Here is a 26,596-nt window from a genome sequence, read left to right on the forward strand (position 1 = left end):
TAGTGACAGCCCCAGAATGACTGACTAATATAATAGTTACCAAACATTACTTTTTAAGGGCTTAACGTAGAGATGATAAACCAATAAACACCAGTGACTTCTAAGCGTAGTAATAAACAAAACAAAAAAACAGTGAATTGGGCCTGACACCACAAAGTCTCTGGACCAATATTGGGAGGTGTCCCACTCTGTTCTTACTGTAAGTATAGTCTTATTTACCAAATATAAAACAGTTGTGATTTGGAAATGAAATAAATATATCTATATAGCAAACAAGTTCTGTATGCTGTGAATTCATACATAGAGGCCATTCATGAAGGGGTAGGGGGGGAACTATAAAACATTAATTCCTGACATCTATTAGAATGATTAATGATGTGTAATGTATAGAAACTGTAGTAGAATGCAAGGTAACCATTACCTCAATTAAAGATATTTTTGGCATGTTATGGTTTGGCAAAAATACATCGGAGTAATAGTCACTTTATTGTAGTGTGTAGTACAAGGATCTCACACATGATGGTTTTTACAAGACAGTCAAAATTATTAGGGAAAGGTGTGCAAATTGTCTTGACACTGAGACATCAACAAGCAGTAACCAGGATTGAGAAGTGGTTAGTAAAATATTTCCTTTATCTTGCAATCAAACGTAAAAACAAGCTGTCATTGTCTATCTTAATGATGAAAAATCTAAGGAAGTAAGTAATGTTTTTTCTCTTGGTTTTGTTAAAAATAACCCATTAAAAAGGCACACTACATACTAAGTGTGATTAATAAGATTCCCCTCACTTCTTGTGTTCAGCTGTGACAGTGAAGCACTGTAAACAACTGGAAAACTCATATCTAAACATGGCATTTGAACATCTGGGTACATCAATTTCATTACGAGAATATAAACGCATTTCCCACTAAAGGCCAAAGAAAGCTTATTAGCTGAATGGAAGATAGATTTGATAAAAACCAAAAAAAAAAAAAAAGACATTCAAAACATGTTTATAATGCACTAAAATATCTTGATTGAAACAAAAGCAATAGAAAAATGCCGGATGAACATGCAGATCAAACGACATGTGGCAGAGGAGGATCACCTGACACAGAGCCATTCTCAAACATGGAAATACTTGAAGGATAATTACTGGTTGCTTGTTTTGAGAACATAAGAAATGACCCATTACTGACTATGTCACAGATTTTAATAAATGAAAAACAGCTGGGATTTCTGTGTCAAGATTTGAAACTAGTTCCAACAGAACAGTATGAGAGCACGAGAAATATATTTACCGGTAATCTGTCATGGCAAATATAGCTTGGTAACTTCTTTTTCAGGTTATAAATATGAAGTTCACATTTAAAGCTTTGCCATCTCAAAGTGAAGATTTATTTTTCATATACATGTTTAATATAAACAAAAACACAGTTAAAAATATTTTAAATAGCCTAAAGTACATTGAAAATAACGGTTATTTTCACTATGTTTTAATGAGCATTCCAAGCAGCAGACAATAACATAAACTGACGGATGCAACACCTGCTTGTTGTACACAAACTACATCAATTAGGTTAGCCAGGAGGTATTCCAAAACAGCTTTGACCTTTGTGTGACCTGGCTACATTGTGATGTTAAAAGAAACCACTTTTTTTTTCCATGTAGAGCATTTCACCCTTATAAAAGGAGTAGAAATGAGTCAAGAAAGTAAATCAAAAAGTGTGTGTGGGCTCCTCTAATAACATCTGAAAGTTTGTCTTCTGCCCAGGAGAGGAAGGAAGCTGAGTGCAGACATGCATCACTTTAAAGAAAACATAATATAAGATTCACCCTGCTGAGAGGAGTTCTGTTACAGCTGTGTGGGGTACATTTTCCCAGCATGGGGTGAAGCCAACAGACGGACTGGGAAACATTCGCATTTTTCTCTAGAAATAGATGTGCGTGACATAGCTTCTCATTGTCCCAAGAAGCACTGTAATTGGCATATCCTACCATACCACAGGTCTTTGAAAGTGTTTAAATGGATTTAAGTGTTTCTTCTTCACATTTTCTATCCTTCAAGTTCAATTTTACTAAAATTATTTAAATCAGTTGTACAAATCATTTAGAACAAAATAATATAATATTTTTATTATGAAAATAGTAGTAACTTAATAACTACACTTGTCAAGTATTGTAATTTTAAAGTAAATAGGATGTTGAACTAGTGTATAGAAGTGCACTAATGCTGTGCTGTACAGCAGTAAAATGTTACTACTTCAAAAAAAAGAAAAGCAGTAACTGGGCTAATGTTCAATAAAATCACAAACCATATAAAATGTTGAGTTTTTTGTTTGTTCAATGTAGAGTATTTATTTGAGAGCTTAAATGTTTTAAGCTTATGTAAAAAAAATTAAAGAACCCAGAACTTTTCTGTAAATTTCAATTATAGTATCGAGTATTTTTCAGGAGTGCATTAAGAATCCATGGTATCATGATGTTAACAGAAAATAGAACAAAGAACAGATGGGAATACTAACTCTCCAAGGACCTACTTTACATTACTTCAACAGACAAAGTTCTCCTTTGAGTAATTTGTAACTTTAAAGACGCAGATGCATTTTTCTTTATTCTGATGTACAGTTTCATTCATTCCATCATATTTTTCTATTTAAAATAGAAGAAAATGTGTGCCAATGACCGGTCACGTTGTTTATGGCTAAATCTTAGGATTTCTGTTTAAATACTCACAACTCCTGTCTCAGCTCGTGACCCATACAGTGTCACTCAAACAATCCCAATGTTCCCTATCTGTTCCCACAGAAATGTCAAAGCTGTTTTATGTGTTTTCAGAACTTTGTTGCCAGTGAAGGCAGAAACTACTGCCAGCCTTGGCACTTGGGGTTTACCTGGCCCTACGTGCTTCCACTTCACATTGAACTTTTGTTCTTTAAGGAAAGCCATCCAAAAAAGCAGGCATGTTCTTTCTCTAAAGGAGTAAGATTTTGATGCCTCTTCAGACGGCACTCAGTGGTGTCCATCTCCACAAAAATAATGCGAGACACATTTTTGAAGACAAAACATTTTAAATCAAGTCAAGATGTTTAGATTTTTTTTTCACTCATCAGAACAGCAGTGGATTCACCAAAGTGATCATTATCATATTTTTATTTGTCCAGGATCCACAGCTGGTGTTCTTTTATCTTCATCTCTAGCACAGTCTGCGTGTCTCTGTTGCTGCCTTTGAATATGTATTCATTGTGATATGTTTCGCATAAGATATAAAAATCTGTCAAAAATAATTATTCCCCAGGGGACTGTTTTATCCTGGATCAGATGTGTATTTGTCTTGGCTTCAAACTCACTGCTTTCAATAAGACCTTTATTTCAGTTGCTGCTGAAGAGATTTAGTTGAATTCCTCATGCTTTTTTATTTTTATTTCTTGGTTACTGCAATTAGACACGCAATAAAATAAGTGGACAATGAGAGAGGACCATTGAGAATCTATGCACAACGAGTGTTTAGATCAAGAGTCGTTATCTCTAGGATCAAATATAAGTAGTTAATAACCTCTCCTCCTCCTGTGATCTTTCATCCTCCTCATTCAGTGACTGTAGGAGGAGTAGAGACACTCCCCAACTTACCACTCACTGGCCTACAGGCATTTGAGACATGTTAACATTTAAGTAAGAAAAGAGAGGAAGAGAGAGAGAGAAAGTCGCTCAGAGTGTAGAGATCCTCAGAGCTTGAATCAGTAGCTCTGGCCTGTCAACAGGTGGCAGAGGCAGAGATTTGGTGAGTGACCTTCAGACTTTCAAAGAAAAGAGACAGAAGATAAAGGAGGGGAAAATTTAACAAATCATAAAACGGTAAGACAGCAGGATTTAAAATGAGCTTTTCTTGTATTTAAACTGTTCAAAATTGGATCATTTTTTTATTATGTGCAGTTTGGTGTAAAGTTGTGATCACTTAAAAAGGTACATTTGCAGATTTTGCACATTTCTGATATTTATTTTACAGAATCTATTTGCAAACTGCTTTGTCTGTGTGAAATATTTAATTTATAAAATGCATTGGCAGAACTTTTTGAAGACATTTACGTCGGCCTTTTACTTAATCCCTTTACCGCTACTTATGTACAACGCTGCTCATTTCAAACTGTTTCAATGATTAGTCCACACCTTAGGGAGCAATTTAAATGTTAATAGCTTCTCAATGTGTTTCTGATTTAGCTTGGTGGGAATGACAGCACTACCTTCCTGTAAATCTCAATCAGTGATAAACATTAATAAACTCCAGTACATTTTGGAATTTGACGTACTGCAAAAAGCAATACAGACAATATTTAGTATTAAGATTAGAATAGTTAATTTCACATCAAGGTGAGCCGAGTAGCTTTCAAATGAGATTACAAGTCTATATTTATGTCTCCTATTATTAATTAAATTAATTAAATATATTGTAGACAATCAAGGTTTCTGTGTGAACAAAGCTGCCAGCAATAATTTTCCCATTATGATAAAAAACAAATTTAACACAATAACTTTTGGCTGGCGGGATAGATGTCCTTAACGGGCTGTTGATCTGGTAGATTTACTATTTAATGCTACTGTACTGGCTCATGCGAAACAGAGGAGTGCTCTTAAAACGAGCTACAGATGTGGGCTCTCAGCTGTGCAGAATGATGTAGAGGAGGAGGAAGCTAAGAGAGAACGACGAACTGAGAGGAAAAACTCACAATCCTGAGTTGATGGCTCATAAAAAGTGTTGTCATGGAAATGTCTAAACTCTTTTTCTTTGTCTTCACTGACTGAAAGATTAGAAACACCCTTTATTTTTGAAACATAAGTATATCTCCAGTGTCATCACAAATGTTAAGCTATGAACTACATTATTGACTTATTATTACCTTTCAGTGGTTTTATTGACGGTACTACTGAGGCAATAAAGTTACCATAGTTGAAAATAAGGTCCTGTTCGAGGTCTTCTTGTGGTCTGTGTGGTAACAGACGGCAGACGGGATCATGAAGATGTGAGCTCCACTCACACACGATAATTGCTCTGAGCTGCATTTGATCAGTTTACTTTCCATGTTTTGTCAGCAATTTGCAGATTGGAAAGGAAAGGAAAAGAGTGAGCAAGGAAAGGAAAGGCATATAAAGGAATGGAAATGGAAAGAGCAGATAATTCTACAGCCATTCATTTATATAATGTATAATCACAATCTAAAGATGATTCCTTCATTGTGCACTAATTAAATTCTTCTATTATATTTCTGTGTCTGTTTCCATGACAATTTCTTGTAAAAATAAAAGTCCATGCCACTGAACCTTTTACATATTATTTCACAATAAAACTACAAACTTTAATCATGTTTGAAACAATAATCTGAAATGTGGGGTGTACATTTGTATGCAGTCCCTTTACTCTGTTAACCCTAAATAAAAGTTATTGAAAACTACCAATATCACTAAAATACTGTAAAATGTATCTAGATAGTTATATACAGTAGAGTTAGATATTTAAATTATGGTATGGTTCTAAAAGAAAATCACAAGCTCTGAATATTTTACACAGTGCTGTTGAATTCATCATAAAAATGAAAAGAGGATGCAAAAACTACAAACCTAACAAGAGTTGGGTTATGCTGGGGATTAAAAATCAGTCAAGATTCCCATGGTAACTCTGGAGGAGATGCAGAGATTCAGCTCCTCTAGCTCAGATGGAATAGTGTGTTAGCAGAGCAGTTCTTATTTTTTATCTTTTTCTCTGTGTTTTTCTTTTTGTCTTTTTAATACAGTGTCCCTATGAAATACAATAAAATTTGTGAATATACATGTAGAATACAGTAAAGGAATGTCAATTCGTTTTCAAAAGTCAAGGAATTCTCTGACGCTTTGTGGGCTCCTGTTCATTAAAATATTACTCTCAGAGCTTTTCTTCCTCTGGTCCTTTGAGCTGTGAATGACTACTTTCACATACTGTGCACACATGGACCCAGTCCCTGTTCTGTCCTTATTAAAGAACATGTGTTTTCAACAAACATTTTTACAGGCCAATAACGACACATTGATTAGAGGTGTAGAAATTACTGTCAGGAAGGCATCTTTAACAGGAATTTTAGACATGCTGAATTTTACTTTGTTTATCTTGAAAGCCAGTTTTAAATGCAGTCAAAGTGATCTTTGTTCTGACAAAAAGCCACATTGTTTCCCTGCTGTCTTCTCCAGTCTCAGAATGACAGCATTTTCTTTGCATTAACAATATTTCAGACCTTGAAATCAAACATGTTTAATATGTTTATGTTGCCGGTCCGTTGGAGTGCATCCAACAAATCCAGAAACTGTGTGAAAACATTTTGAACCACTTTGGGTCATGACGGACTATTTATACAACTGTGCACTGCTTTCTTGTTCTACTTGGTGTACAGACAGAGATTTCATTTATTTATATTGTTGCTAATTGCATCATCAGTTGCATTCACCAATGATTCTCTAGCTGGAATTTGGTGCTTTGCTTTCTTATAGAAATGAATAGAAAAATATACATATTTTCTCCCCATTTTTCCTCAAATATATTAACAAGAAATCTTGAATTCCAGTAACGTTTTACAGTTTGATGAGCAGAGGTTTTTTTCTGTATATATCATGTTACCCTCAGACAAAAATGTAAATAAAGTTTTGTTTATATAGATATAGTGATACTGTCAGGATGTTAATAATTCTTTGCATATTTGTCAACTATATACTCTTTTCATACACTGGATGTCCTTAACAGTTTTAAATGACTCGCTTATCATTCTTTGTCTTTATTTAGCCCAGAAAATATGTTAGAAGCATGGCTCTTGCAACCTGCAGGTCCTCTCCAAATTTGACTGACACAGACATTGAAATTCAAACTCCTTGTGGGTGGGGGTGTTAATTTATTTTCCATGTTACTCATAATCAGGTTTGAGGACTATTTTTCCATTTCATCTTCCTTCAGTCTTTACATCCATCTCAGCACTGAGTGCCACACATTTCCTCTCTCCACTCATGCCTTCATATGTCTCCCCTTTCTGTCATTTTCTGTCAGTTGCACCCTTTTGCTTTATGTACATATAGTCAAAGTGCTATGTTCTCTAAGAGAAACAAGAAAAGGGTCTGAAAATAAATAAAACCTCAACAGGGAGCAGCAAACATGGCCACTGAGGCTCTTTGTCTGGCAGAGCTTTGAACTGCGCTATTCTGTCTATCATCTGGCTACTGTCTGCTGATTAACTTGAATGTCCTTACTCTCTTTTTTTTCTTCCACATTCTAATTTTTAAACATTGCTAAAATTTGGCATTTGATCAAAAAAATTTGACATATTTAGGTGGAATTTTGTGGACAGTTCATAAGTCTGAAAATAACCCAAAATGGTTAACAAAATATTGTTTTGAACTCATGTTTATACAAATCTATTTATCTTCCATCAAAAAGGTAAATCACCATAATTAAGATTCATATGCAAACAGAGGAAAACAACTTGTGTCCAGTTTTCAGGAAAGTGGCATACTGTAAGATTTCTTTAGACCCTCGTGAAGAGGGTTTGCCCCAAGTCATGTAATGATAGTCAATGAAAGATGGGTTGAATTTATGTCCAATTGTTGACATTTTTATAATCTGGCCAAAGATATGCCTGTATTAAATCGTATTATACACTTACTTCTCATCTCATTTCAAACTTTTCCAGATGTTCTCCCAACCTATACGCAGGAAGCTTTGTTTAGACAACTGGGTTTTCTGAATAAGGAGTTTGATCTTTTCAATAACTTTATTTAAAATTAATCGATGTTATCAAGATTTTACAGTAAGTCAAATTGAAACCTGAAGTTAAGGAGGTTTTTTTTTCTTTATCCCTATGCCTCTATTCAAATAATTTAATTGCGCCTGCAGTTTTATAGACTTACTCTGCAGCATTCAGCCATTATTTAATTTTAACTAAAGAAACACTTTATCCCATATATATATGTAGCTTCCATTTGACAACCAATGCACATTTATTACTCATCTGTCCTCCAACAACATCTGTTGGAAGCGTGTTTCTTCTAGACCACACAAGCTCAATACAGAAGTCTCCACCAGTTTAAAACTTTTTTTTTCTACCAGAAGGTTAAATACAGACCAAAACCCAAAATAACCTTCTGAAGATTTTAAAAGGTGCACTCCTTTTAAACCATGTTATTTGGGTTTTTTGGGGGGAAGCCGCTACAAGGTTTCATGTTAACATGACATCACTGTCATTACATGTAATGACATCATTAGAAGAGCTTCTGCCCTTTCTGCAGCTTTGCAAATGCCTGAACAAGCAAATTTCATACTTCAACCCCAAATAATCTGTGGCTAAGTGATGACTGCTCATATTCTGATGCTTTTTAATGTGGAGGGGATGCATCAGCACATACAAAACCCACTCATGAGCAATGACTTCATGGCTCAAATTTCCTGAGATTAAATAAACAGCTGTTCGCCCTACTGAGTATACTAGAGTTTATGATTTGTTTTTTTAAATAGATGTCCTTTCCTGACTCAAGTTTGAACTCTGAAAACAATTTAAGAAAACCTAATTCAAACTCAAGATTCAGGGTTCTGGTCCAGTGAAGCACGAATACAAATATCTCCATTTTCTTGTGAGCTGTTCCACATTTGGTTGGCTATTCCAGTGATATCATTTGAAGAAAACAAATACATCAAAATTAAAAGCCACTGGAATCAATTGGTTAGTAGTAGTCTATCCTGAGGTAGTTTTAATCTTCCTTTAAATGCTATAAGCTTATTAAATCAAGCCTTTTCAGAGTTGGTTTTTTGATAGTCTTACATCAATGAAGACTTAATTCAAAATAATCATTCTTCTTTTAGTGCGTTTTGTTTAATTTTCTTTGAGTATACACATCCTTTCCGGGTGACCTGGAAAGGTGCAAGTAGGGTAGAATCTGTTTGAAGGGTAGTAAAGGCACAGTGTAGTGATTGCCCTCACGCTGAAATGAGATTTTCCTAATTTGCTTTCAGTCCAACAACATTTGATTGACCATGGGTGTTCAGTGGACCAGGGAATGGGTTTATTACAGTGTGATTTGGTTTAGTCCATAACTTTTGTATATTTTTTCTGGGTAAAATACAATGAACAGAAAAGCTGTGATAAATTTTAACAAGTGGAAAAGAGAACTCCTGGGACGACAAGTAGTGGAGAAGTAGAGTGACCACCCCACTCTAACTCTTATTAGTCCACCATGCAGTTGTCTGGGGTTTGATTCCCGACCTTTGGAGCTCTGCAGCATGTCTCCATCCATGTCCAATATAATCTATTGCAAGTAAAGGCCGGTAGTTCTAGAATCCACCTGTCTCACTCTGACCCTTCCCTACCCTAACATAAAAAAGGGAGAGGTTTTGCTAAAATGCAATAACAACAAAAAAGCAACTTTAACATGCATCAGCAGAAACGTAACTACAATATTGTTTTATATCCTGGAACACTAAAATGACTTTTGGTGCAAAGCTAAATTTTCTCCATTTTACTATTTCATGGTGCAATGTTTTATGACACATTTTAATAGCCTGGAAATAGCTAAGCATTTTTAATCACTAGTTTTACAGTAAAAAACCAACAACAACAAAAAAACAAACTGGTACCTTCAGTCCCAGAATAAGACAAACTTGGTAAGAAAAATATGTGTGGTTATAAAAATATGTTCAAGGTAAAATAAATTTTCTGCATTTACATTTAGGCTTGAAAGTTGCTTAAGCAGTCTGTGAATATTTAATGTAATTTGTAGACACCGGAGGTCTATTTTGTGGCAGGAAAGGAAACTAAATAAGAAAAAAAAATAACACATCTTTTCTTGCAGAAATGAGCACTGGACTCCTGTGGAGGGCCCTGTGCCTGCTGATTATACTTTGCACTGTGTCACACCATGTGTGCTGCATAGACAACCAGCCAGATTCCTCTGGCACAGAACAGGGACTCACCTTCAGCCACATCTATAAGCTTGACATCCCAGGAAGTTCCAGTTGCACCGTGGAACGTCTGCCAACACACAAGACAGGTCAAACAGATGAGACAAACATAAATAAACCATGCGCATAGGCAGCTTACAACAATTACAGAAGAAATTAGAATGTAACATGCAATGTAAATACATATTTAAAGCAGTTAGATGGAACATTTTTACATTGTGCTTTAATTGGCATCAAAACCTGAAAAGTGTCATTTTTTGTAGGTCTGCAACAAGATACCATAACCAATGGAGAAAATGACATCATCTTTAAACACAACATTAGGCTGCAAACACCTAAGTGTAATTGTGAGGAATCAGAAAGCTTCAAAGACCTACTGTACAGAATCAATGGACTGGAAGAAGAAGTGACCTACCTAAAGACCCAGTGCACTCAAGGATGCTGTGGGAGAGGAAGTGTTGCAGGTAAGTATTCACAAACAATGCATTTAAGCAGCCGGAATAAGCAGTCAGCTATTCCACCTGAATTAAATGGCCATTCAACTTCAACTTTCAGTTTGAGCAAGATAAATTATAACATTCAACTATCAACAGTGTTTTCTTCTGTCATGTATTTGCGTTAAGGTGTAGACACAAGCTGCAGTGGTCATGGTACCTACCAGCAAGACACCTGCAGCTGCCTTTGTAACCCAGGATGGGAAGGCCCTGATTGCTCTGTCTCCTCCTGCCCTGATGAGTGCAACGACAATGGCCGATGTGTAGATGGGAAATGCGTATGTTATGAGGGTTACACAGGAGAAGACTGCAGCCAGCTGACATGTCCAAGTGACTGCAATGATAAGGGGGAGTGCAGGGATGGAAAATGTGTGTGTTTCCCTCATTTTACCGGTGAAGACTGCAGTACCCCGACGTGTCCTAATGACTGTAGGGACAATGGGCAGTGTGTGGATGGTCAATGTGTCTGTGAAGAAGGCTTCTATGGAGAGGATTGTTCTTTAGGTAAGGCATTTCAAATGATAAACACAAAACATGTTAAATTTCAAATGTTTTAAATACATTTCTCAAGATATCAGCAATTAGCCTGTGCTAGTACAAATACTATTATTACAAGTTATCTGCAGCCCGACATTTAGCTGTTCAATTTCTTACAGATTAAGGTGGGCTTTTATGGACCAAAGCTGAAGACCTGTCAAATAGTCAAATTGTTTACTTAATAGTAACATATTAAATCGTGGTTTAAAATTTCATTTGTACTTTTTCATCCACTTCTGAACATACATTCTATCATAGTACGCCATAGTACGTGATCCACAGAAGTTGTAGGCTTCCAGTAATCAAAACAGACCATAATGCACTATGACCTAATCTCACAAACTATTTAACTTCTGAAAGATTAATTACTGCAATTTTGCCTAATTGGTTTTTAAATTTAGAAGCTCAAACCTACACCTGAATATCTATTTTGAATGGCAAATAATAGCAATTTGGTGTCTAAAACAAAAGAATAATCAAGACCAATGAAGCTCGATGAAGAATAAAAAGGAATTTATTTCAATAATTTTTTTTATTCATCATTTCAATTTTTTTGGAAAACCAAAAGAAACATGGTCACCACACATAATAAAACAGAAATTCAAACTGTAGGGATAATGCTACGGTTATTGTAGGTAATAAAAGTACCACATGAGTTGTTTGCTCAATTTACATAGAGGCAATAGTATTGCATTAACCCTCCTGTTGTTTTAGCTTGATGTTCAGGAGGAGTGTGGCAACATCCGTTTCTGAAACCACCCCCTCAAAAAATTTTGGAAAAGCACATGCGAGATCAGTGCAACTCCGCGGGACTGCGCAAAGGCTAAAAAGTTTGTGGGATCCAAATGGCCTTGCATCTCATGATTGCTAGAGGGTTAAATTAAAATAAAATAATGCCAAATCCAAAACCCAATACTTTATTAAAGGGGCAGTATTATGTATTTTACAGTCACATAGTGCCATTTTATAGCATAAATAAGTAACTGTTACCTTCAGTGGTTATAAAATGCTGTTTATATATCATATATGACTTAAAAGACATTTGACTTTCCTTGAAATTAGGCTTCTATCTCTTTAAGAAACTCTTGGTTGTTCCCTTAGTAATGGTTCCACCAGTGTTTCACTGAGAAATAGCTTTTATAAGGAGCTCAGCACGTGCACAGTTCCACCAGGTGTGTGCTAATTGCTGCTGATATCACTGATATTATAAACTTTATGAACATTTTATGGTGCTGCAGTATCAGTATTTCTTGAACACAGAAAAGCTGTTGGTGCAGTATGTTCGTACAGACATGCTGTACCAATATGGGTTGGTACAGCATGTCCACTCAACTATTCCCTTGATTGTAAAGCCTATGTGGCCTAAGAGCTCGTTATGGTCCACTAGAGCAGTGGTTTCCAATCATGGTCTTCAGAACTCTCTGCCTGCATGTTTTAGGTGTTTCCCTGCCTCTATAGTGACTTCAATAAACAGATAATTGCCAGACTTCTGTAGGACTTGATGGCATACTGACCAGGTAATGCATTCATTTGATTCAGGTGTGCTGGTTCAAGAAAACATCTGATTGTTTGTCCCGAGGACCTGGATTGAAAATCACTGCATTAGAGTTCTCTGCTCACAATTGCTCACAACCCAGATTTTTCTGACAGCTTTGGCTGTACATGCTGGTGACGACAATAATAGTCCCTGTCAGAAGGTGATGCCAAATACATAATGGATAACAATAACAAATGGTCATATCATCAGCAGCAATAAATCAGCAATGGCTAAGACTTTTTTAAAGAAATGCAGTGATGAGCAATTTGGTGTTTTCCCAATGTGGATAATTTATCTCACACTGACAACGAGGATACAAAAACTGCACTTATAATCTTTTCTTCTTTCCCCCAAAGGGACCACCATAAAAACTGTCTCTGAGTAGAAGGTGGTTGTGCAGCTTTGCAATAAATCATATAAACAGGGGCACATGCTCATCTGCAAGGACCAAGTGGTTGGCATACATTGGTATAGTGAGTTATGTCAAAGTCATAGCTCTCCTAACATTGACAGTTCTCTCAGGATAGTATTAGGTGAAGGTAACATTGTACATATAGACAGTGAGCTGCAGCAACAAATACAGTTTTTCACTGTGATCACCATTGTTATGGATGCAAAGCTCTTAAGAATCTTAATTCCAGTCCAAATTTGATAGATCAATAAAATAATATGCAAGGCCTATGATTGTGAAGACAAAAACACAGTTTTGAACAAAAGTTTAAAAAAAATTGGACTGCACTCCAATCCTACGAGTATTGATCAGGATACCCAGCTGACACAGGTTTTGGAGGCAGACTTTAAGTACTGCTCGAGTCCTTCCAGACCAGCAGAAAGGGAAAATCTGTTAAACTGGCAGAAATCTTGTAGCAGAGAAAAACAGACGAGGAGCAAGCAAGAATAAACGAATATAACCTGATCTCAGAATCTTTATATTTCTATCAGCTTTAGTGTTACCTGTCTAAAAAACACAGTCTCGTGACGAGTTCAGAGAATGATGCACTGTGAGGAGGAAATGAAAACAAGCTCTGTCAGGTAGCTGCTGGCAATGTCAAGTCCACCTGCATACTTTAAAAGACTGATGGGAAAACATTGAGAACACACAGAGGGAGAGAAACGGGGGGGATGATAGGAAGGACAAACGCTTCCCAAACACTGCGATCATGACTGCAGCAACCGGACTTTTGCTCAGGAGTTTTTCAATCCAGCAGAACGCATTGTCAAGAAAAAGGAATGTCATAAGGAGACATGGACTTCATACAGTTTTTCTATAAAAGATAAATACAATCCATGCTATATGAAGATACTTATACACCAAGACAAGTACCTTCTTCTGACAACACTGTACAGTACAGATGAAATTGTGCTCCCTTGGAATGTCACTTCATTAGAAATGCCACAGCTACTGATTTTCTTTATATGTTGCAAACACTCAGGACTATTGTGGATTTAAGAGTTATTTAATACATAATTCTTCAACCCTGAAAACACACCCAAAAGTAAACTGCACTGCCATAAAGTACTGGACCACCAGGCTGAAACTGCTTTATATCCTCTATGCATACTGGCATTCCTTACAGCAATTTACACAATGAGCAACATGAGGGTAAAACTCTTCAGTTACATCAGTAAGCAAACACAGACAGATGTCTCACACTATATTAGACATATGGTTGATTAGATGGTAAAATATATAATATTTAATACTATCTGACAGGAACATTTCTATCACAATTAAAGCATCTACAAAACAATTTCATCCCATCTGTCATGAATAGGACTCAGACTGCCAAGACTTGACTTAAACCATTATTATGGGATGGATAGTTTTAAAAATGCCATTTAACTCATAGATGGTGTTTTATCAGAAATGTCCAGAGAAAATGAGGAAACATTTTAAAGCCAGACAGACGGGTTCCTATGTGGTCTTTGTATGGAAATGGATTTTTATCATGTTCCAAGTCTGGATTCAGTAAGGAAAAAAAAAGTTTGATTTTCAATACTGATTCTCATTCAATTACATATAAGATAACAATCAGACTTTCTGTGAAACGAATAACTTTAAGGTTTACAGTTTAAAAAGCTTAAACTTGTAAAAAGAGTAGTAAGAGACAACAAATACTAGCCTAGCTTTGGGGAGTTTTCTTTTCATGTCGTCAGACAGTTCTGTCATAAAGTTTTGTAACAAGAACTTTTAAAAGCATTTGTGATCTTTTATGTCATCAATTATAATCAATAATTCTGATTGATTTAATTTTCCAAGAAATTCTGTAAACTATTTTACAGGAGCTCCCCTTTAAGGACTAAAGCCACTGCTGGATAGGACTGCTTAATGTCTCAGACAAGACGGATGTAACAAGATACCAACAAAATGGAAAAGGGTTTCAGTGAAAATAGGTTCGAGATCTGTTGCCTCCTAGCCAGGAAAAAAATGGAAATGTTGACGAAATAACAAGTAGTAGCCAATAACAGACATGCTCCATCATCACATAAAAAATATAACAGATTACTCCTTGAATGGATGAATGGATGCATTCAGAGGATAATCGAAGTATTGTATTTCATGCAGACTATGGCATAAGAAAAGTCTTTGTAAATATCATCTTTTGCATGACAAACGTCCCATATTGAAAAGCTGCTAGTGATTTTAGGTTATTGAACATTTGACTTTAAAACAAGGGGCAGTAAGAAAATATGTTGCATGAGTAATGCAAACAACATTGCAGTCAAGGTTAAAAGAAAACATGGTAATTCTTGTGTTTTGTCATGAAAGCTACCTTTAACAAGATGTAGATTTGTTTAAATTTAATTCCAGTGGTGCATACCTCATTCTACCGGATAACATGATCCATATTTTACAAAGATTACAACCAAATTTAAAGATTTTAGAACACTTAGAATACCTGTAAATGCCAACTTAATGAATATCATGGAAATTAGAGGGTGTATCTATTGTTGTGCGAGGCGCTGATTCCTTCCCATTTAACTCCCTTCACTGAGAGGTTGACAGCTAACCAGCTCTCTAGCCCATAGGTACTGAGATCCTTAAGCCTGCAGGGTATTCTCTCGAAGGACAAGCCATCCTTCAGCTGTCTTCCAGTCACACAAGGTCATGTGTTTACCATGACCCTAAGAAATGTCTTTAGGGCTTTGTTAAAGCCTTTGTTATAGCCTCTAAACAGGAATTCTGGTGGAATTTTCCTTTAGAAGTGTTTCATTATTATTTTAAGATGTACTTGCAAACAAATTAACACCAGCAGTCTGAAACTGTTTATGTAGAGACTAAGACAAATCTAATTATTTATATTACCTGGTCATTGAGTAGCATCTAAATTGGACTAGTGAATGTGCAGAAAAAACATTACAAAACAACTTTTACATGATTTTCATCTACCTGAGCCTGAACCCAGGAGTAAACGCATGTAGAAGCTCACATAAAACACAGAACAACCATTTCTCCACCTTGCTGTACACTGTACAATTGAGTACAGAAAAAAAACCTTATTTAAATTTGCAGGGTACTGGTATAGATATTCAGAACACCATTCAGTGTATATTGAAATCCTGGTCCTTAAATAAATACATTAAACTACAGCTAATGTTTTATTCATAATTTCTTTTTTTGAAATAATAATAAAAAAAACTCCTGTTAGAAAGGACTTGGGAGAACAAACACTAACTCTCTCTCTGTGACCTTAAGGTGTGTGTTTTTATGAGAATCTTAAATTAGAGCTACTTCAGGGCTGCTGGCTATTGTAGCTGTCAATCTAACAACTGGTACAATTCAACTTGCACTTCTTTCAAGCTCTCTAAAATATCTTCTGGTTTCTATTAATTTGCGCCCAAATCCATCCCCAGGTCATTGTGCTTTTAATGCAGGAGTTTATTCACAGGATGGATACTGAAAGATGTGAAAATCCATTAAGTGGTTTCATTTAAAAACTCATTGAAACAGTAAATACTTTAATTCTTAAAATCCATCACAAGATTGCATGGTTTCAGTATTGTTTAATGGTAAAACTAAAATTTTCTGCAATTAGGATTTCTTTTGAGAGAGTACATTTTTTAAAGCTCTCAAAGAATCTGAGAAAAAATTGTCAATTTAATTACATAAACTCACTGAACATTTTATTAGGTACGTTTTAATTTTACTTTGACAAAAATAGTGAATCAGCCATTCACATGGCATAAGCTTGATGGAAACGACTTGCTACCATAAACAGTTCAAGAGAAGCACTTGAATCAGGAAAGAAATGTTTTTTCTTCCCTGATTCAATACCAACTAGGTTGGTATTGCAAGTGGTTTGCATTAAGGAATATACCAGAACATTAAAGCAGGGAGATATTATGAAACAAACAGATTTCCATTCCACAACAGAAAGATTAACAATTTAGATGTTCACAGTAGCAGGTCAGCCATGTCAAACCTTCAGTCACTTCAAGGTATTTGGCCCTGAAGTTGCAAAGAATAAGCACAGACAGATCTGCAACTTCGTGTGTGGGTACAATTGAACCTAATCCAACATCAATAGAGGTGCCGTGTTAAAGGGAATGTCAAGGTGAAAAGGAAAAGTCTGAGGCACGCAAAAAAAACAACAACCCCGCAGTGTGTTATAGGGTGTGTGCAATAAAAGGTGTTCTTTGTCTTTTGCTTTGAGTTGAATCAGGGGTATTAACTAACAGCTACTGCATGGAAAGGGGTAGACTCACTTATTTTTTCAAAAAAGCAAAAAAAACTTCATGATTCTGCCTTGTGGAATACCACAAGGTATAAATTCATTCCCTGCAATTAATTCTAATTGTCATTAGACAAAATTAGTTCAAAATATGCCATTTTTATCCCTTTAAAGCTGTTTATGTCCCTGTATTTTAACCTTTTGCGAAATTTCCACTGAAGCACATTGCCCTTTTGAAGTAAAACCACCAAAACAGAGTATCTTTCAAGCATGATTAGATTTCTCAGCTTTTAGCAATAGGCTACTTTTGCATTGGTTGTGCCATGACGGTGAAAACATCACTCAATATTGAAAACACAGTGATAGAAAGGGAAAGAACAGTAAAAAGTACTGTTAGCCAGTGGAATTGACCTCTGTTTGTTTTGTTTCTTTTTTAGTCCTCACACCTCAGGGTCTGAGGTTGGTCCAAGTGACCGATGTTTCTCTCCTGGTGGAGTGGGAGTCTGTCCAAGGGGCAGAGTATTACATGCTGACTTATCACCCCAAATTTGATGAGGGTGCCATGGAGGAGGTACGTCTTTATTGTGGCTTCTTTTCTTGTTTCATATCAAACTACACCGTGTTCCAAATTATTATGCAAGTGATATTTTCTCAGATTTTCTTAAATGGTTAATGCAAATGATGGTCAGTATAATTTTCAAGTCATGAACTATTACAGTATAAATCAAATTTTACTGAACAAAGCTCCCCATGAAAACAGTATTTTTTTCAAAAATAAAAAACTCAAAATGCACTGTTCTAAATTGTTATGCACAGCAGATTTTCTAAACATTTTATGACTCATTTAATGTTTTCACACCTTGTCATAAGTAGATTTCCTTTAACTGAGCTCACCAGACAAACTAATCAACCCAGCTCTCTGAAATTAATTATAGTGATTCAAAGAGCCCTGACACACAATACCATCTATAAATTTAATGGCACAACAAAAAATGTAATCTTTATGACACTTAAATCCAATTTGCATAATAATTTGGAGCACGGTGTAAACTCTATCTTTCTGCATTGATTCCAAGCATCCTTTTCTGTAACTGTATCTCAGGTTCGGATTTCCAACTCAGAGAATTCCTACCGCATTACGGGACTCACACCCGGTGTTACCTACATGGTCCAAGTCTATGCTGTCATCAAAAAGATTCAGAGTGAGGCCGATATGATTGAAGCCACCACAGGTGAGATTTACTATATATACAACTATAGCTATTTTTAAAACCCAGAAGTGTCTACGCAATATTTTTTTGTGTGCTTTTTTTTCCACACTTTCAAAATTTTACACACTCACTAATTAAATGTTCCTTACCAAAGTGCACCTTGGTTATATGTTTGTTGTCAGCCATTAATAAGCTTTTTGCATCATTTTGGCTGGTTATGTGACTCAGTGTTTTTTTTTTTTTCATAATTGCTAGATTTTATTTCTGCTTTTGGTCAAAGCTTATACATTTTTAAAAGGGTTGAAGTGGAGGTTTTAAATGCTTTGGCCTGCTTTCTCATTCAAAATCTGGATCTGTGTTTGGGATCGCTTTCCTATTTGAAAATTCAATTGTACCAAAATTTCAATAGTCTGACCCAAAAAAGACTTGAAGAACCACCCTGGAACAATAGAATGAAGCTAGGAAATCTTGGAACGACAGTATGAATGTCTAGAGGGAGACTCGGTGGGATAAACCCACCTGATTCAAAATGGATACCTTCAACCTCTGCTGAAATTCCTGGCTACTTGCATCCAAAGAAACAGACATTTTTTGTTCAGATGAGACAAAAAAGTTGAAATAATGAAAAAAATTAATGCTATTTATATTTAGATTAATCAACTTGATAGTTGAAAAGTGGGCTGAAATGTGTGTTCCGTCAGGGCACTGATGTCCAAGACAAATCAGAAATGGGGTTGGAATTGATAAAGCTGGTTAATAATTAGTAAGAAAAGCTTTACTGTGTGGGTTAGAGAAAATCCACAATGAAATCAAGTTTGTGCTCACAATTCTCGCTTTTAAAAATCATGGACATTACCAACCCGGTTGAACAATCTCTGCAAACAAATCATCAAAAACCCCAAAGTGCTGTGACATTATTGCCTGTGATAAGTTTACATAAATTTAGGACTAGAACTGCAACAATAAATGCTATTTTAAAAATTTTAAGTTTGAAATCTTGAAATGCTAATAAGTCTGACTTTTACCAGTTTCAAAACTTTGTGATGGTAAAAACGATATAAATAAATTGCATACATGTCAAACTCTTACATATAGATAAATAAATATATGCTGTAGATTTAGTAGGTCTTTTTTTCTGTCATCTTTTACTTATCAAGCTCCATATTTTGTGTTTTAAAGCAAGTTTGAAATTACTAAGTGTTTCATTAGGCCCTGGCATGTTAGGCATTACATTTTATGGTAATTCCAAGGAAACTGTTGCATGGACGTATTTACCATAAACTGCCACTCACAGATGTGGTAGGAGACAGATGTGATGAGGAAGGGATTTCTTGTCTGGATTTAAGTGGTTAATGAGAAGGAAGGAGATGAGTTGGATTATGCTGTGTGGTTCGGCTGGTTTGCTGGGAAAAAAAGCACCATACTTCAGGCCTTTATCCACACGAAAACACCGCATCATCTGGCCTGTTGCTGTGTGAGGAGACACAATGTGTGGCAGACCTTGCGCGGGTTACATACTTTTCATTTCAACTTCAAACGATGGTCTACTTAAAAGGAGGGTTTAAGTGAATATTTTTCCATTTCCTTTTGAAAAACAAACAAAAAAGGGAAAAAACCAGACATAAACTATGCTAACCGTTTTCATTTGTTTTGTTTTATGTTTATAATATCTTTTCTCACCATATGTTATAAATCCAGAGGTATGTCCTTGCCATGGGAAAAAATCTCTATTGTCATTTGGTTCCCATCTGTAAATGAAATTATTTCTTATCCCCGTTTTATGAAAAAGGTGTGCAAAAGTCTTAGTCTTTGTCTGGGTGTAATTTCACACTATAGAAGATGGGGTTATAAGAACTGTATGAAAACAAAACAAAACAAAAAACCAACAAACAATGCTCTTATTACATCCATGCTTCTTATTTTAAATATATTGTATCTAGGCCCATCACAATAACATTTGTGGGACAATAAATTGTCCCAGATGTTATTGAGATAAATGATAATATCTGTATGTTAGGACCATTTTCAAGTAATATAATATTAATTGTAAAATAATGCAAGCAAGAACACATTCTCAAAGATCAATAAATTTTAAATTCTAATGAATATTTAACACTGGAACTGGAAGACATTTTAAATATCAAAAATAAATAAACAAAACTATAAAAACAAATAAAATTAATTATGAAACCTCTGTAAACAAAATTGTTCTTCAAAAAAGGGCTAGTTGAGACCAAAGCACCAAACTGAAGACTTTAATCATCCAGTTTTTCTTAGAAGACAACAGAAAAGAGAAAAAATTATAAATCATACAAATGGAAATTATTGAGCAAGTTTTATTTTAGCATGCAATTTATTGCTTATTATGACAGACCTAATGGTACTTAGCTGAAGTAAATATGTATTGTGAAAGTTAGCTAAACTAATATAATGGGTTATAAAAATGGTTAAAACCTTATCAGAAAACTATTGCATTAATCTAACATGTCTAGACAAATTATGCTGAGAGATTTTATAGCAGATCTCTTATTTTTGTGAAACTGACTTACTACCATTTAGAAGTGTTTTTGATTTCTCTAATATTTACATATAGCATTTTGCTCTCCAATTTTCTCTGACTACATTTTAAATGTACTAATGCAGAAAATGTCTCAGAAAGATCTGTATTAATAAAACCCAATTTAAAACATTTACAATATGCCTAATTTATAAATGTGATTACAGTTTCCTAATGTTTTATTTTCACAAAGTTTAAAAAAAGTGAAAATGTACACTAAAAATAACAGCTTTGTTCAAACTAACAGGTAAGAGAAAAACTGATTTACTATCAGATGTGTTAAATTGTTAAATCATTTAGTGTTTTGCGGTTTCTATACATAAGCCTTAAGCAACCTTTCACTCATGAATTTCAAATAATAATTTATATCGGGGCACAAAGACAACGTTACACATTGAAAATTGACATTTCAGCATCTTGTAGACTTTGTTATAATTTTTTATGAAACATCATGTAGCCCAGGTAGCATATATACAATATATATCACATTACTGCCTGTTGCTATATACCATATTTTTCGGACTATAAGCCATGCGGTTTATAACCCGATGCGGCTTTTCTGTGGATTTTTCTTCGACCACTAGGGGGCTCTTTGGCAGGAAGCGAATCATTGGAAGTCAAAATTGGAAATCAAAGAAGAAAGTGCTCATTTTCATGTAGAACAAGCACATGCCAGCAGCAAGTGCACAACGGAGAAATTTCTTCAAACTCATATAATGGCAGCTTTTAAGTTGAGGGCTATCGATCTGGCATTACAGGAGGGAAATAGAGCCGCTGCACCTAAACTCAGCGTGAACGACTCCATGGTTCGGAGTTGGAGACAGATTCTGGGAAACCGAGAGTGGGAGGTACCAGCGGCTCATAGCCCGGTGCGCTTATATATGTATGTTTCCAGTTAAAATAAATAAATAAATGTAGGTGCGTCTTATAGTATGGTGCTCTCTGTAGTCCAGAAAATACGGTATTCAAAGATGCTGTGAACTGAAGGTCAAATATATGTCCTCTCATCTCTATTTTCATTTCATTATATAAAACTGGACTAATTCAATTCTAGTCTATTGGACTCCTCAAAAGTAGAGCAACATTGCTTACTTTAATTACTGAAGTCTTACTCTTTCTTGATCTAATCTGAATGAAAAACTCACACCTTTGTAGAAAGTACATTTTCTTCTTTAGAACAGTCTTACTCCTTTGCACTTCCTCTGACTTTATTTCTAATAACCTTATTTTAAAAAAAAAAGCCAAACTTTGTGTCATTGTCCTTCAGTAACTTCCACAATAAATATCAGTTTTTTGCAATCACTAATCAAGACTAGAATCATTGGATCACAATCACTAGTCTGTTTCTCTGTTTCTACCTAGTTCAATCCAGAAATGTATTTTATTGCCTGCAAACCTGAAACTGATTACCATTTAAAACTATGTGATACAAATAACTTTTTGTAACTTTTCTAACTTCACCAAATGAATTCTGTAGATTTTAGATATCTGAAAGTTTCTCAAAGAAGTGTATCTATCTTCTAACCTGTGTGAAAATCATTCAGTCAATTGTAAAGACATTGACAATATGACCAGTCTGTTCATGTTGAGTTTTAAGCTAAGCTTTTGAACAAACCCTTCACACCCTTTGGCCATGAAATGTTTTTTTTCAGGGGTCACATAGCAGGTTTAATTTAAGTTACTTAAGATAATTGCTGGGTGGTTTATAAAAGTTGTGTTAAATGAGGAAATTATCCTCTTTTTTTTTCTCACCCTAACCCTTAACTATTGTCACATAACTGTGCCATCCATACCTTTGCTTTACTTTTATATATTTCAAATATAATTCATAAAATGTTTGAGCTTTTTAAATGGAAAAAGTGCCAATTTTAAAAATATATAAGAATCTCAGTTATTTGCTTTTGACCATCTTTTGTCATTTGCACTGTTTTTGCATCCTCACAAGACCAAAATTGGGAGTCAGTTTTAGAACAATAACTATTGTTTTCATTCCTGTAAGGTAAATACTGCTTAGTGCTCCCCCAAAATGCACTGCAAAAACATAAAATGTCACCAAGTATGTTTGTCTAGTTTTTAATACAAATTTCTTAGTACACCACTGGCAGATTATTTAACATATAACAAGACATTTTAACATGTTGTAAATGAAATAATCTGTCAATGGAATAAGTAGCTTTTCATCTATTTTAAGGAATTATTGACTTAAATCAAGCATGTATTCCTTGCTGAAAAGTCACTTGTAAGTTAGTTTTGTCTTATTTAAAGTGCACTAAAATATTTGCACTAGAAAGTAGGCCAAAAATACCTAGTAAGATTTTGTGTCGCATGTTCAGGATTCATCAACTAGCAATCAGCATCAACTACAACTGGGGACTGACCAGAGCACATGCATTCGATTACTCTTTGCGTAATGAAGACTTTTGTTAGAGAGGCTCTTGACTGCACAACCAGTTCTATCAAATGTTGTATACTTTCCAGATGTCTCAACTGTTGATGATATGCAAGTCATTGGCCAGACAGAGGTTTCCATCCAAGTGGACTGGAAGAACCCGCAGGCAGAAGTGGATTACTTCAGACTGACACATACTGACCCGTCAGGACAGGAGGAGGAGCTGAATGTTCAGAGGAGTCAAGAAGCACGCACCAAGCACACTATTGTGGGTAAGTCATATTGAGAGTTTGAGCTTAATTTGAAGACACAATGCTGAATACTCTCAAAGTGAGGCGTTAAAGCTGTGCCAATATTACATTGCTTAAAAATATCGTCTGACTACTTAACTTTTAAATCTCTTGTGGCTTAAATTTCAACCCATTACCTTGGAATTATTGTTTAGAAAATGGCAAAAATGAAGGTTTCTTAAAAACTATAGGCATATTATGATGAATGACGCAGTTTTATCTATCAATATCTAAAAAAATACAAAATGAAAAGTTAAGTTCAAAATTGCTCTTAAAATTTGGATTCAATCAAAATTTGATAGTCAGTATAAAGGATATCAAACAGAAGACCAGACAATGTAAACAGTATAGGACCAAGAATCGTATTTATTTTATCTTATTTTCTGCATTTTATTCCAATATGGTGTGTCAATCATGACATCTATAATAATAATAATAATAATAATAATGATGATAATAATAGCAATTATAACAGCTACTATTATTGTTATTATTATTACTGGAATGTGTAGTACTGACACCAAGTCAAAATGGTAGATAATGACATTAAATGGGTTCAGTGATTGTGGCTTTTAAATCCTTAAACATCTTTATTCTAAGCATCTTGTTTACACATTTTTTGGGTGTGATTCAGACATGCAAGACACCATTAAAGAAATCAAACGCTTTCCATTTTAGTTTGTAAATAATGATAAAAGAAAATCTGCCTTTTTGCAGGTCTATATCCCGGAACAGAGTATCAAATTTCTGTGCAGTCCATCAAAGGGAACACCAAAGGAAAAGCTTCTTTTGCAACTGGTGTCACAGGTCAGTAAACGCATCAGCATTCATGAGCAGCTTGACTTGATATGACCTTTTGGTATTACCAGAGAGCAGACAGTGAACCCAGTGGTCCCGAAATTGACTTCTTTCTGGCACTATTTTCATTGGGAATGCATTTCTGAAAGATTGGAGACAGAGTAGATGACTGTATGAAGATTGCACTTTAAATGATAAATGATACGTCCAGGACATGTGGTATTGAGATGCATCGCAGAAACAAAAAGCATAACCGCATTCCCTTTAGTGTTCAGTAGCGTGCAGTCAAAGACAACACGTCATTCTTCTCAGGACATCTGTAATTCACCAGAGGTCAGGGCCTAAAAGGAGCAACACTTAATCAATCATACATCATTCTGATGAACCAGATGATACAACCTGCTATTAGCTTCCACACTCAGCCAGTAATAACAATATAATGAATTTGGCCATTAGGAAGTACAATTATGGTTTAGTGATAGAGAGCTGGAATTTACTACCTAATCATCTGGACAAGCTGTAATGGTTGTGGTGAGATCGGTCACTGAAAAGAAACACGATATGAATGTAGAGACCAAAAGATGTTCCCTGATGGTTGAGGTGAGGGGGTCTGTGATTTACAGATACCATCTGGTATTCCTGTATTTAAGCATGTTGTTCTGCTTGTGTTGAGTGGTTTTAGTACGTGAGGAGGAATTTATTTTTTATCTTCACTTTAACAGCTGCTCTTGACATTCAGCATGGTCTAAACACAGCACGACAGATCTCCGGTTATTCTCATTATTCTCTTTTTCTGTCTCGTACTCCTCCTCCAGCTTCTCTATCAACCACCTTCTGAGCTTACTGTGTTGGAAAAAAAAAATACAGAAAAGTAGTCTCCACATTGATGTCTTTTCATTTCTCAAACTCTGCAGCAGCCGATTTAATGATTTTTAGTCATCTGGCTTAGCAGCGTGTTTTAAAGACTTCCTTCTCATCTTATGAAGCCAGACAGGTACTCATGGATTCCTGTCTTTGCTGATGTTTTTTTTTTCCTCCTCCAGTGAGAATGTGCCACTTACATGTGCAGTAATTGAGTGCACATGTGAGTGCAAACGCTCTAATCTACAGCAGACAGACAGTGGCTTGTCTTCACTCCAGTAGCCACAATCTTTCATTTTTGGTGTAACACGAACAGGCTTAGGAGTGATTGAAGAGAATAGTCCTCAGCTGTGTTTGTCAGAGCTGTTGCAGTTAGTTCATGATGACTGGCATGGCGCAAAAGGAGAACTAACCTTTTATCTCGGTAAACATGCTGTTCATCTCCAGACAGCAAGGTTATTCAATAATGAGAGATAAAAGAAGCGTAAAGGAGGAAATATTTTTTCAAGCAAGCACAAATATTTCAAATAATGTGAGTTGGTAAGTGACGCAATGAAAGTATTTGAAGATGTGATAAAAATGTTGAGGCAGTGATTGATTAATACGTATATGATGATAAGCCAAAATATACAAGGAGGTGAGCTAAAGAAGGAATCTGAGGAGGAACCCAAGAATAATGGGTCTCCGAAAAGCATTTTTCTGCGCCATTATATCACTAAATAATGAATTACAGTGTAATTGTCTCAGTAGTATAAAAGCTGAGGTTTGTTCTAAGTTGATGTTGATGTTTCCCATAACCGAAGCCTCTCAGAGGAAATATTTTCCCCATATTTCATCTTCCCTTTCACCATCTGCCTTGTGTTTCCCTCATTTTCCTCTCTTGATCCCTTCCAGACTCTTTCATTGAGACTCTTCAAATATCCCCCAAAAGACCTCAGAGCATATTTTATAATATTGCTGAAATATTCAAGGAAAAATCAATTTATTTCATATTTATAGAATTATATTTCACAAAAGCAATGCCTTGATGATGTCATTATTATAATCCACTTTTTTTCACTTCAGCTCTACTTTAAATGTTATGTTTGGTTATTTATTTACTTATCCTAGTTTGTCCTTGTTTAGAATCCTCTAAGAAGAGTCTAGATTTTGTACAATTTGTTTTAATTAAGTTTTCTGTTTCTTAATATGCTTGACTTTTGCATAAAAAAAATGTAAAAAATCTGTTTCATATAAGCTGGTACAACTCAGCTGAACTTTGTACTTTACCTGTAGGGGGAGCTGCAGTGTGAAAAGTCTGACGAAAAT

At 35.3% G+C, this 26,596-nt stretch overlaps 1 protein-coding gene across 2 annotated transcripts in view; it reads left to right on the forward strand.

Annotated features, from left to right (window-relative positions):
* The window catches only part of tnn (tenascin N), a 54,313-nt gene that overhangs the window by 10,438 nt on the left and 17,279 nt on the right, over positions 1-26,596 (forward strand). The window contains exons 1-8 of one of the 2 annotated variants that reach the window (XM_023335762.1): positions 3,668-3,835; positions 9,833-10,030; positions 10,205-10,405; positions 10,565-10,939; positions 17,620-17,753; positions 18,285-18,414; positions 23,429-23,611; positions 24,347-24,436. In XM_023335762.1, the coding sequence (XP_023191530.1) occupies positions 9,835-10,030; positions 10,205-10,405; positions 10,565-10,939; positions 17,620-17,753; positions 18,285-18,414; positions 23,429-23,611; positions 24,347-24,436 (1,309 nt within the window). In that variant the 5' untranslated portion in view covers positions 3,668-3,835; positions 9,833-9,834. Of the gene's footprint in view, positions 1-3,667; positions 3,836-9,832; positions 10,031-10,204; positions 10,406-10,564; positions 10,940-17,619; positions 17,754-18,284; positions 18,415-23,428; positions 23,612-24,346; positions 24,437-26,596 lie in introns of those variants that run through there. The other variant, XM_023335763.1, reaches the window with a different exon arrangement.

The sequence above is a fragment of the Xiphophorus maculatus genome, chromosome 6 (genome assembly GCF_002775205.1).
Source record: "Xiphophorus maculatus strain JP 163 A chromosome 6, X_maculatus-5.0-male, whole genome shotgun sequence".
In the NCBI taxonomy this organism is placed as follows: domain Eukaryota; kingdom Metazoa; phylum Chordata; class Actinopteri; order Cyprinodontiformes; family Poeciliidae; genus Xiphophorus; species Xiphophorus maculatus.